The sequence below is a fragment of the Coregonus lavaretus genome (genome assembly GCF_964263955.1).
Source record: "Coregonus lavaretus genome assembly, chromosome: 37".
NCBI lineage: Eukaryota > Metazoa > Chordata > Actinopteri > Salmoniformes > Salmonidae > Coregonus > Coregonus lavaretus.
Window position 1 is genome coordinate 12,178,309 of NC_140024.1, and position 12,410 is coordinate 12,190,718.

The window sequence follows — 12,410 nt, forward strand, 5'->3', positions numbered from 1 at the left end:
GCAATCACAAAGGTCAGACGTTTCTTGTAGTTGGCCACCAGGTTTGCACACATCTCAGGAGGGATTTTGTTCCACTCCTCTTTGCAGATCTTCTCCAAGTCATTAAGGTTTCAAGGCTGACGTTTGGCAACTCGAACCTTCAGCTCCCTCCACAGATTTTCTATGGGATTAAGGTCTGGAGACTGGCTAGGCCACTCCAGGACCTTAATGTGCTTCTTCTTGAGCCACTCCTTTGTTGCCTTGGCCATGTGTTTTGGGTCATTGTCATGCTGGAATACCCATCCACGACCCATTTTCAATGCCCTGGCTGAGGGAAGGAGATTCTCACCCACGATTTGACGGTACATGGCCCCGTCCATCGTCCCTTTGATGCTGTGAAATTGTCCTGTCCCCTTAGCAGAAAAACACCCCCAAAGCATAATGTTTCCACCTCCATGTTTGACGGTGGGGATGGTGTTCTTGGGGTCATAGGCAGCATTCCTCCTCCTCCAAACACGGCGAGTGGAGTTGATGCCAAAGAGCTCAATTTTGGTCTCATCTGACCACAACACTTTCACCCAGTTCTCCTCTGAATCATTCAGATATTCATTGGCAAACTTCAGACGGCCCTGTATATCCTTTCTTGAGCATAGCATTCTGATTGAGAGGGGGTCAAATACTTATTTCCCTCATTAAAATGCAAATCAATTTATAACATTTTTGACATGCGTTTTTCTGGATTTTTTTCTTGTTATTCTGTCTCTCACTGTTCAAATAAACCTACCATTAAATGTATAGACTGATCATGTATTTGTCAGTGGGCAAACTTACAAAATCAGCAGGGGATCAAATACTTTTTTCCCTCACTGTATATACATACATACATCTCATAATTTCCCCCTGGAATTGACTAAACTCTATTTCTTCACTAGGAAAACAAATTCGACAAACAACCACAAAGACAAAAACGTGCGCCAGAGGAATACGAAATGAGAAGCTACTCGTTGCAGTAAGTATTCTGGCCTTTATACAATGAGAAGCTACTCGTTGTAGTGAGTATTCTGGACTTTATACAATGAGAAGCTACTCGTTGTAGTGAGTATTCTGGACTTTAGAAAAAGGAATCTGAGGCATATGGAAGTCAACAGGGAACTAAGTGATATACTGTAGGAATGTGATCATGTGCACAGGGTATACTAACGCCTTCCTCCCCCGATTTTCATTAACAGATGACTAACTGCATATCTTGACCATATGAAGGTATCTGAGGAGGGAGCTCCAGGCAATTTTTAATGAAGCATATCTCGTCTCTCTTATGAGAAAAAACAATAACAGCGTAACACTGGCAGAAAAGAACAAGATGGCTGTCTTAAGCATGCCTTATTCAGTCTTACATGAACAGTCCTGGACGGAAAGATGACTAATTCCATCACGAAAGGTGTGCACATCTTTTTTGTGTGCCGTTTGATGTCTCTTTTATTCATTTTATCATGTCCTCCAACCAGAGGTGATCCTTTTTGTATTACATATCATGTAAAATGCATGCAAATTATTACGCAATAGGATGCCCAGAATAGACTTTGTTGTTTTCCCTCATGTCTGTGTGGCTATTTTGCGTCCAAATGAATTATGTTTTTTTATGAAATTGTCCTGAACTGAAAAATACTGTTATATTCTTAAAATAACTTTGTACAGCTGATTCATTGTCATTAAACGATGTTTGATTTAGTGAAAGGAAAGTCCACTCTTAACAGCCATTATAGTGAAAATGTGATGCAAGGGATTCAATGTCTGGCAGTATTTACTTGAAAATGATTACAGAAAATGACTACTATAATCTATCTAGTTATAAATAAAAAAGTAAGTGTTTATTTTTATTTTTCAGAGTAACTTAGGATGTCTTGTATATGTTGAGGTACGAGTGTTCAAATGATAGAAAATACTGTATGTAAAGAAAAAAATACATTTTATATTTCCCAACTTAATTCATTCATTTTTATTTTTCTGAAATTGTACAGCATGGCTATTATCCTATGCAATATGTATTCATATATAGATATATTGGGGGCAGTTTGTTTTTCTCAGTGAAGCTTTAATATTGTGGGATCACTTGGAAGCTGGTATAGCAAAATGCACTGCTGTAGCTGCATGACTACTCTCCTATAAATACAGTGTATCCATGTGTGTTGCAGTGCAAATGGACCTACATTAGGGTGGGAATGGAAGGAGCTACGGTATCTCTAGCCACGATAAAACATATGAGACCAATAACATACGAGACCAATACTTTTTTGAAAATAAAAGGCTCCAAAATACATTTTGTTTTTTTTTGCCTGGAAAATCCTTTCTAGAAACCACAACAGTTGTGCCGGTTTAAATATCCTCCTACAACACAATGACCACTATGTTCCAGCACACATTTCCACAATCAGCAGCATGAAGAACAACCCAACCCCCAACTCTTCCAAAACCCACCTCCCACCCACATGTGTACCGTGTGTAGTGAGTTGACCTGTCTCCCTCTGGCTGTTTGTGTTGATGAGCTTCAGCTCCTCAGTCCTGGAGCACTCTCTTCAGCTCCCCCTCCACCTCCTCCACCAAGGCAGGGAAGCTGGGGTCCAAGAGACACAGGCGGAGGAAGGGCTCCAGCTCCCCACGGGACAGAGCACTGTGGCGGTACACCAGGGGCAAGGACAGACCATGCTCGCCCAGGAAGTGCTGTTGAAAAATAGATAGACCAGGGATCTGTTCATTTGTTTGTATATAATTAAATCCATGATTTTACATTTACATCATTTAGCAGACGCTCTTATCCAGAGCGACTTACAGTTAGTGAGGGCATACATTTTTTATTATTTTTTCATTCTGGCCCCCCATGGGAATCAAACCCACAACCCTGGCGTTGCAAACGCCATGCTCTACCAACTGAGCTACATCCCTGCCGGCCATTCCCTACCCTGGACGACGCTGGGACAATTGTGCGCCGCCCCATGGGTCTCCCGGTCACGGCCGGCTACGACTGAGCCTGGATTCGAACCAGGATCTCTAGTGGCACAGCTAGCACTGCGATGCAGTGCCTTAGACCACTGCGCCACTTGGGAGACTTATATTGGCTAATTATAATCGCCCAAGTCAGTTAGGTGTTAATTATTTCAGTGGCCTACCCTACACTTCAGTAGTGGCGGGGAATAACAACAAATAAGAGCCGATGAAGTGTATGTTACATTCAAGCTCCATGGGTGGGAGCCGTAATCACACTCCTGAATGTTAAATAGCTACTATTTATTCAGCTTGCGCGATTATCAACCTCCATCAAGTGATCATCATATGAATCATCACCCTCAGCATTCATCAGTCATCTATCTAATCACTGTGTGGTGTCAGTACCAACCTACCTGGGTAAGACGTTTGATGGATAAAGAGCCCTGGACGACCTCGGGTTCAGTAGCCATAGCCTCCCCAGCACCCGCCTGATGACACACGGTTAAAAAGAAATATGTTACTACTGCCACAGGACTTTACAGGGTAACACACCAAGGGAGGTTAAACTGCATCATAGCTTCATCATTTATTGAAAGATTTCCCTCAGTCACCACGGCCCTTTCATCCTCACTGAGAGCTTTTTCAAATGTGTGTGATGGTGTTTATCGTTGGTTTAATTTCTCCCCCTTCTGTGTCGGGAGGTTAAGGATTAACATATCACACATTGTCATTGATTCATACATAAAATCCATATTAACCTAGTTTGTTCCAGTGCCATCCAGTATTAAACAAGCTATATTGTTTTCATGCTTGTAAATAGCACCATCTAGTGGGTGATTCTTACTGTAACAACAGCAACTTTAGTCCCTCATTAACTAGTTTACATTATGAAGAATAACATTCTTAACATAAGAACAGCAACAAAGGTGGAGAAAAAAAACACGCACTGCACTCATTTCAATTAGTTAATGTATTGCAGGAGCTGTTCCAATTCAGATGTTCCAAAATACACTTTCATGATGCAATACGTAGCTACATGTTTTCAGTGTATGTGTTGTTGAGTACCTGTTGATCCTGTGCAGTGGTCTTGGTAGGGGGCTGATTGGATGTTGGGGGGCAGCTGAGTGGTGGTGGTGGTGGGGGCCCCCCCTGTGTGGTGACAGGCAGGTACTCCTTCAGTCTGAGTACTGCACTGCCACACTCCTCCAGAGCCTCAGCCCTGCTGCTACCACTGAACTGCATCCTCATCAGACGGCTCTCCCCCTGCACATACACAGCAATGTTTTGTTTGAGAGCTAGCCTATATCTCCTCTTCACCCCTACTGAGGCAATCTTGACCAGCAGACTACAAGCTTGACATGCCACTTACAATTCATCACAGTCGCACTTACCTACAACACTTATTTAGCCTACATATCACTCACAAGCCAGGCCGTTGGCAGAATATGGACAGCCAAAGCACCACTCACAGCCAGCTAGTTGTGCCAAGACTGTTCAAAATGCATCGTGTCAGGCCTCAGATCCCCTTAATTCAGGCCATTTAATGACCAATTACACTGTTGTCTCAGCACAGCCACCCCTGCCAAACATCGGCTCTGCCACACTAATGTCAATGTGAAATCTGGCTATGGTAAATAAAGCTGCCACTATACAAATTGTGGGGAAATTACCAACTGTAAAATTCCAGTGTTGCCTTGTAGTCAACATTAGCCTAAGTTTCATATAAAAGTAGGTGCTAGAATAATAATACAATTTGGTATGTAGACTATTGTATACTGTAGCTAGCTTCTATTTTAAAAATGGTGTTGTTTCTAAAAGCAAATAAAGGCTCGCAATCAATTTATGACATATCTCCAAGAATATAACTTTAGCAACCCACCTTAACAGTCAGACGGAACAGCAGGGTATCTGATTTCTGCTGAACTTTGAGGAAGCTTGGAGCATCAAGCAAGGAAAACCCATCCTGAAAAATGCACTAGCACAACAATCAGACTGACAAACAATGGTAAACAAACAACTGTCAAAAGTCATAGTAGTAAAACCAAAGTTAAATTGGATAGGGCACACAGCTAAACCTCATGTCTTCAATGAGACATACAAGTCCATTTAACAGTATCAGACCGAGCATTCAGCAATCACAGCTCTACTTTTGGTTAGCAGGAGCAGGAGCAATTTCAAATGATCTGAAATGACATAAGCACGCCTCCAGGGGGCTCTATTGACTCAGAAACCCATCCAGCCCCTGTGACCAGCAGCATGCCATCAGTATGTATTTGGATAGATAACTTCCATCTCCATCTCAAACAACCAGCTGCTGGAGGCTAAATGTTGTCGTACTAAATATTAGTTTTGATAGAGTCATAGTCTCTTGAGTAGAAATCTCTCCATGTTTAGGCTACAATGAATAAAAACAGGTGTTAGTTTAGTTCCATGTATGAATCAGCACTTTTCTAACCAAGTGAAAAATTACACTACCCTGAATACACTGAATACTTTGAAATTATGTCTGACACCTTACAATTTGTAACTATTTAACATCAACTAAAGTCTAAATCTATTTAAACACTATTCTGTTTAGTATAGTTTCTTCAGTCTTAGAATTTGCGTTGAAATGTACCAGTGAAATATAGGCCAATAATACCTGCTGCCTGCTGTGTTGACAGGAGACAGTAGTTGCTTTATGCACATTAATAATGATAGAAAATGTGTTAGACCTTGGCCTGAGCACTGGGAAATGCTAGCTTTATGACATTATATTTGGAATAACATTTTACCATAGCAACAGATCCTTCTTCGTGATAAAGACACTGAAAGTTATGTTTTCCCCATTTCAAATGGACTTCAGCGCACTGGAGGGATGGATACTCTACTCAGCTCTGTTACATAAAACATTACATTTCAGCTCCATACTTCCAGATTCAAAACAGATTTCAATTTTCCTACTCCACTGAGATGTTTCAAAGGGATTAGATCAAATTCTTATTTTTAGTTGCAAATTATCATATCAGGAAGGAATCACATGACATAATTTGAACAAGACTTGTCTTCAAGTAATTCTGTGAGGCACAGCAAGTCGTTTTCTGAGACATGGTTAGTTATCTGAGTCAGGTTGAGAGGTTCCATTTCCTATAATCCCAATCCCCCCTCCTTCCTCCAAAAACTGAGAGAAAACCCCCATTAAACGATATCTTGGATCAGGAGTAATCTGGATAATGATTACACTCAATAACCCTCTCTCCTCTACCATGGTGCATCCTAATATGGCATCATCATTCAGTTGGGACTCCCCTGGCTTCAGCCACTGTGTCCTACTGTAATCTCTCTGTATTGAAAGATACTCAAGAGCATTAAGATTAAGGGCGCCGATCTATCAATGACCGCTATCCCCTTTTGTCAGAGAGCACTTTGTGTCCTGACCTGAATAAGCATGTAGCCTTGCCTGGCACCCTGGCTCAGCAAGATAGCTGTAGCCACTTTCCATGCAGTACTCAATGTGGCATAGTGCAGCTACGGCCGTTGTGTTTCTACAGCAATTCCTGCTTATTGTGCTAAGATATCTGAGTCTCTCAGCTGCACACAGAGTCTGGCAGTGAATCTTGAGAAGACACAGGATGAACTACACACTAACACAGGCGCTATTCTGTGTATAGCAGCAACATAGCGGGAGTTCAATATTTGTTATAGTTCCCTGTATTTCCAAGGACTTGGAATCAAGTCCTGAGTGGCGCAGTGGTCTAAGGCACTGCATCGCAGTGCTAACTGTGCCACTAGAGATCCTGGTTCGAATCCAGGCTCTGTCGCAGCCAGCCGCGACTGGGAGACTCATGGGCGGCGCACAATTGGCCCAGTGTAGGGGAGGGAATGGCCGGCAGGGATGTAGCTCAGTTGATAGAGCATGGCATGGCGTTTGCAACGCCAGGGTTGTGGGTTTGATTCCCACGGGGGGCCAGTATAAAAAAATATATATGTATTCACTAATTGTAAGTCGCTCTGGATAAGAGCGTCTGCTAAATGACTAAAATGTAAATGTAAGTAATTTGAATGCTAAAATTGGGGTCACTTTTTAACATTGTTGCAAACACATAACATTGTATCCATAGCTAGGCTATCTGCCTATAAGCCTAACAGTGGAGATCTAAGCTTAGACTAGCCAGAGTTAGTAGGCAAACTATTTGTTAATACATTTAAAAATAATCACAAGTGCTGCATTATACACTGAGTGTACAAAACATTAGGAACATCTTTCTAACATTGAGTTGCACCCCCTTTTGCCCACAGAATAGCCTCAATTCTTCGGGGCATGGAGGACTCTACAAGGTGTCGAAAGCATCCCACAGTTGTGTCAAGTTGGCTGGCTGTCCTTTGGGTGGTGGACCATTCTTGATACGCACGGGAAACGGTTGAGCGTGAAAAACCCATTAGCGTTACAGTTCTTGACACACTCAAACCGGTGCACCTGGCACCTAATATCATACCCCGTTCAAAGACACTGCAATCTTTTGTTGTGCCCATTCACCCTCTGAATGGCACACATACACAATCAATGTTTCAATTGTCTCAAGGCTTAAAAATCATGTTTTAACCTGTCTCCTCCCCTTATCTACACGGATTGAAGTGGATTTAACAAGTGACATCAATAAGGGTTCATAGCTTTCACATGGTCAGTATGTCAGAGAAAGAGCAGGTGTTCCTAATGTTTTGTAAACTCCGTGTATAATTACACCAACAATGAGTGCAGGTTGGACAATAACAGCTATTATGTCTATGGGGTGTACATTTCAATAATTTGGTATATAATAATGAGTTACTGAATATATTGGGGGATATTTAAAGGCTATATAAGCTTATTTGGATAACGTTACATTGTTACTTGGCCTAGATCAAATACTGTAAAAACTAGGTCCAGATCCATCCAGGAATGACTTGACTTTCGGACATCAAAGGGCATCTAATTTAGTCAGACCTCAACTCACTTACCAGAAGATAGTGGCCTTGGGACACCAGCATATGACCGGATTCCACAATGGTGAGCACCAATTCACCCGCACTTTCACTGGGCTCAAACATCTAGAGAAGTTAAGACACATTTTTCAACATCTACAGCTAGATGATTCACATCACATCTGAGGCAAGTTCATTCAATAATCATAATGTAAAGTGTAGGCCTATAACAATTTGATTTGCTAATGTCCTAAACATTTGTAAAAAACTTTTAGTTAGCCTAGCTAGCAAGGGTCGTTAGGTAGCTAACGTTAGCTAGCGTTATCACAGATAAAACAGATGTTGGGCAAAATTCCAGACTAGACAACTCATGTCACCTTCCATGGATTACCGCCGTCTTCTTTGGTCCCAGGCAAAAAACGTCCAAAGCGTTTCAACCCCCATATAGATTTATGTACAATTGCCATTTGTAAAAAAAAAAATATATATATATATATATATATATCTCAGAAGAGCTAACGCTATCTAGGTAGCCACGTTTGTTTGCCGCGATGAGCGCGGGAAAACCAGAATTTTGCGAGCTCATGAGTCACCCAGGTGGATTGTGTTTCTGGGTGCGCGCATGCGCTGGATTCTGGCTGGGGATCCTAGAAGTGCACTTTTTTTGTGCCAGCACAGCACACCACAGCAGTTGCACCTACTCAACTCTAACCTAATCCCCAGGCGCCATTGCTCAACCTTTGATTAGCTGAGTGATGTGTTAGTGGTGCTGGATTAGAATAGTGACCACGTTTACATGAGCACAGTAGTCATATCTCATATACCGTTTAAGGTCTTATTCGGCATAAGGTGTTTACATGCACCTTTGATATCCCGCTCACGAGTATCCCTGTACCCATGAATAAATAGAATATTCCTCATAAATGTATATGGAATAGTAACTGAAATATGGATACTGACTGTAGGCCAATAACCTAATATAATTTAACTCGTTTTTTTGCAGTAAAATTATACAACAAATGTTTATTTTTGTCTCGGGAACAGGAGTGGAGAAATCTGATTTATTTCTTTCAGCATCTCTTGAGAAAATGCGAATGAGCATGTAATAAAATGTGTTATGTTTGCCTCTGTTATGCAAGCAGACAGTATTTCACCAGTGGTGGTTGCTGATGTTTAAGAATAGGGAGGATGATATCTTTTTTTTATGAGCATTTATGAGCATTGCCTTATTTCTATTACAGCATATTGGATGACAGTCATTCATATTCCATTCACCGCTCAATGTAACATCGATAGGTTTAGGCTACTACTACATGATACTCAAATTTTCCCAATACCCCATCATGAGGTTGGTACAACCTAGCCTATGAATGAAAGTTACAACTTAGGTGCACAGGTCGAGAGAAAAATGTAAGTAATCAAGGTGACAGACAGTGGCACATTCAGTACCGCCTTGCACACTCTTGCCTGCATCTAGCTGATCTAGGGTGTAATCGTTAGTCCAACAGTTGCAAACGAGAGTTTCTATTGGACAAATTCAGGTATGTTTATCCCCATTTCGTTCCGTTTGCTTCTGTTTAAGAAATGTATTTCAACAGAATTTGGGGAATGAATACACCCCTGTTCACACGCAAACACAATTCACTTTCATAGCAACCACATACAAACAGCATGAACATTTTGAACATTGTATAATTCCTTCTCGCATCTACATGCTCTCACCTTTTCTGTTGTGGACTTCAGTGAACACCACATCAGCTGTCTGTGACCAGGTGAAAAAACCTTTCCAAGCCAAACCTTCATATCATAATCGCATAATATAGCTCTCTCTCTCTCTCTCTCTCTCTTGCTTTTCCTTCATTTTGCAACATCAGGAAAATAATCCTGCAGCAACAGGAAATGTGAATTATTATGTAGATTATAATTAAAGGAATTTTTTTGTAGGGGTTAATACATTTTTCATAAGGGAAAATCAAGTCTGAAATTTCAAAGTGGACATTTCTAACTTCATAAGCCTATTTAAACCTCAAATACACTACAAGTTTTACATTTCCTGCATTGCATCATTAGGCTATGTCATTAGGCTATAGGCAAAAGCTATAACAAAAGGTATAATAGGTCCACACTCAAAAATATGTCGCATAAAGCTTACTTCATTTTTAGATTTTTTTTGTTATTTTTACTGCATCAGGGATAGCGTACACAGACGTTTCTGCTTTGCAGCCTTCTGCAGTGCGTAGGTACAATTTTATTTAAATTCAAAACAGCATTTATAGGGAACAACTGATTAGCAGCAGGTGCTTCTAATCAGGGTTGCCACTCATCTGCCAATCAGGGATGTGGCTTTTCTGGTCTACCTGTATACAAGTTAGTCACAAAGAAATACAGAATTATTGGGTATGGGAGCGGGCATGAAGGGCAATTGAGGGCATCAGGCGTGAACCATTCATGAATCAGCCTTAGGTGTCTGCTCACTTGGATACATTATATAAATTCATGAGATAGCTTACCACAGCCTATATCCTTTTTGAACATGCATTTTATTGATTTTATTTGCATGGTTAATTTGCATTATGTAGGCATTGTTAAAGTTGAGCAAAATTGACAAAAAATACATTTCTTTAACCCTTTAACCACGTTTATTTCATATGCATTTTGAAGAAACGTGGACATATTTGGTCTGTGAAAGTTATCTTGATAAATCACCAGTATGACATTAAATTAGTGTGCAGTTTCCCTTACCAGCTGATCATTCTACCACAGCTGCTGTCTGTATATCCTACAACCTGATGAACAAAAGCATGAGGAATGGCATAGTAGCCTAAATATCACCTTTGGACACGCATAGCCTGGGCTGGCATAAGACAATCCCGAGGGGATATAACTTAAAAGGACATGATAGCTATTTAAGAATTGTGGAGAGCTTTGCTAATTTGCAGTTCTCGCTCCTACTGACTGGTCTCATAGACTAGACATAACATAGTAAATGTAAATCCGGGACAATCAAATTAGTATAATATGTTACGTTTGGTATGGTTACATAGGTTACTTAAGGCAAAAACGAAAAGAGGGTGGTTGGTCGAGGTATTTACGAACGGAGTGTTCGAAACTCATTAAGGACAACTTTAGCATTTTAGCTAATTACCAACTACTTACTACTTTTTAGCTACTTTGCAACTACTTAGCTAACCAGTGCTCGACTTTTTTTTGTTGTTGTCATTTTTAGCAGACGCCTTATCCAGAGCGACTTACAGGAGCAATTAGGGTTAAGTGCCTTGCTCAAGGGCACAACGACAGATGTTTCACCTAGTCGGCTCAGGGATTAGAACCAGCGACCTTTCGGTTATTGGCACAACGCTCTTAACCACTAAGCTACCTGCCGACTTGGACTGAAATAGGTGCCGATACTCAATTTGGGTGCCGGTACTGTTTATATTTAGGTGCAAGAGCTCCACAATACTTTTGAGCTAATAGTCTATAAGATGAACATGAGCTCAAGCAGTAGAACATTTAAATTGCAGGTACTCAGCTCCGGTGAGCTCCTGCCCAAGTCAAGCACTGTAGCTAATCCTTCCCCTAACCCTTAACCCTTTTAGCTAACCCTTCCCCTAACACTAACTTGAACTTATCTCCTAACCTTAACCCTAACCTTAACCCCTAACCCCTAATGCTAGCTAGCGTTAGCCACCTAGCTAACATTAGCCACCACAAATTGGAATTCATAACATATCATACCTTTTGCAAATTCGTAACATATTATAGGAATTGCAAGTCGTAACATATAGCAATTTGTAACATATCATACAAAATGGATGATGGACATCCACAAATTAATACATACCATGCGAAAGGTAACATTACATTTACGTCATTTAGCAGACGCTCTTATCCAGAGCGACTTACAGGAGCAATTAGGGTTAAGTGCCTTGCTCAAGGGCACATCGACAGATTTTTCACCTAGTTGGCTCGGGGATTAGAACCAGCGACCTTTCGGTTACTGGCACAACGCTCTTAACCACTAAGCTACCTGCCGCCCCATATCATACTAAATGTAATATCTCGGATTTAGGTAGCCTACAGAATAATACAAAATGCTCGGAGACCACGTTGGCTCCTATGGCAACCCATCAGCTTCATGAATATTCACACTACCAGAATGCTTGGGACAATATATGTCAATGGGTCCTTGGATGCTGCTGCTGATGCAGCCTATGGTGCGTGATTGCATTGCATTGTTTATTATTGAGAGGCAGTTGACACGAATCTGGGGGAAAAGAGCATCCCTCCCCGCGCTGTTCATGACCTCCTCATCTCCTCTCTGTCTGTCGGCACGTCACTTACATATCATGCTAAAGTGGCTTCTTCCAGATTTTTCCCCCCACTTGGTGCGCACACGGTTGGAGCGTACGTGCCTACCAGGAGTGTTATGGTGAAGCGGACTGTCAAAGCAGCGCGAGAAGGCATATGTAAACAGTCAGGTAATGATCGAGAGAGGAGCCTCTTCCTGT

At 41.3% G+C, this 12,410-nt stretch overlaps 2 protein-coding genes across 2 annotated transcripts in view; one reads left to right on the plus strand and one right to left on the minus strand.

The window, feature by feature from the left end:
- Window positions 1-2,294, plus strand: part of LOC311111492 (neuroplastin-like) — a 28,900-nt gene extending 26,606 nt beyond the window's left edge. Inside the window, exons 8-9 of the mRNA XM_084154229.1 lie at window positions 912-988; window positions 1,209-2,294. Of these exons, the coding sequence (XP_084010355.1) occupies window positions 912-972 (61 nt within the window). The 3' untranslated portion in view covers window positions 973-988; window positions 1,209-2,294. The remainder of the gene's footprint in view (window positions 1-911; window positions 989-1,208) is intronic.
- A 238-nt stretch (window positions 2,295-2,532) lies between these two features.
- LOC311111515 (meiotic recombination protein REC114-like) lies at window positions 2,533-8,369 on the minus strand (the record flags this gene model as incomplete). Its single annotated transcript, XM_084154249.1, has 6 exons — window positions 2,533-2,697; window positions 3,375-3,449; window positions 4,027-4,224; window positions 4,841-4,924; window positions 7,939-8,028; window positions 8,280-8,369. 6 exons carry the CDS (start codon window positions 8,367-8,369, stop codon window positions 2,533-2,535), a joined length of 702 nt encoding a protein of 233 aa, XP_084010375.1.
- Between the last annotated feature and the right edge of the window lie 4,041 nt (window positions 8,370-12,410).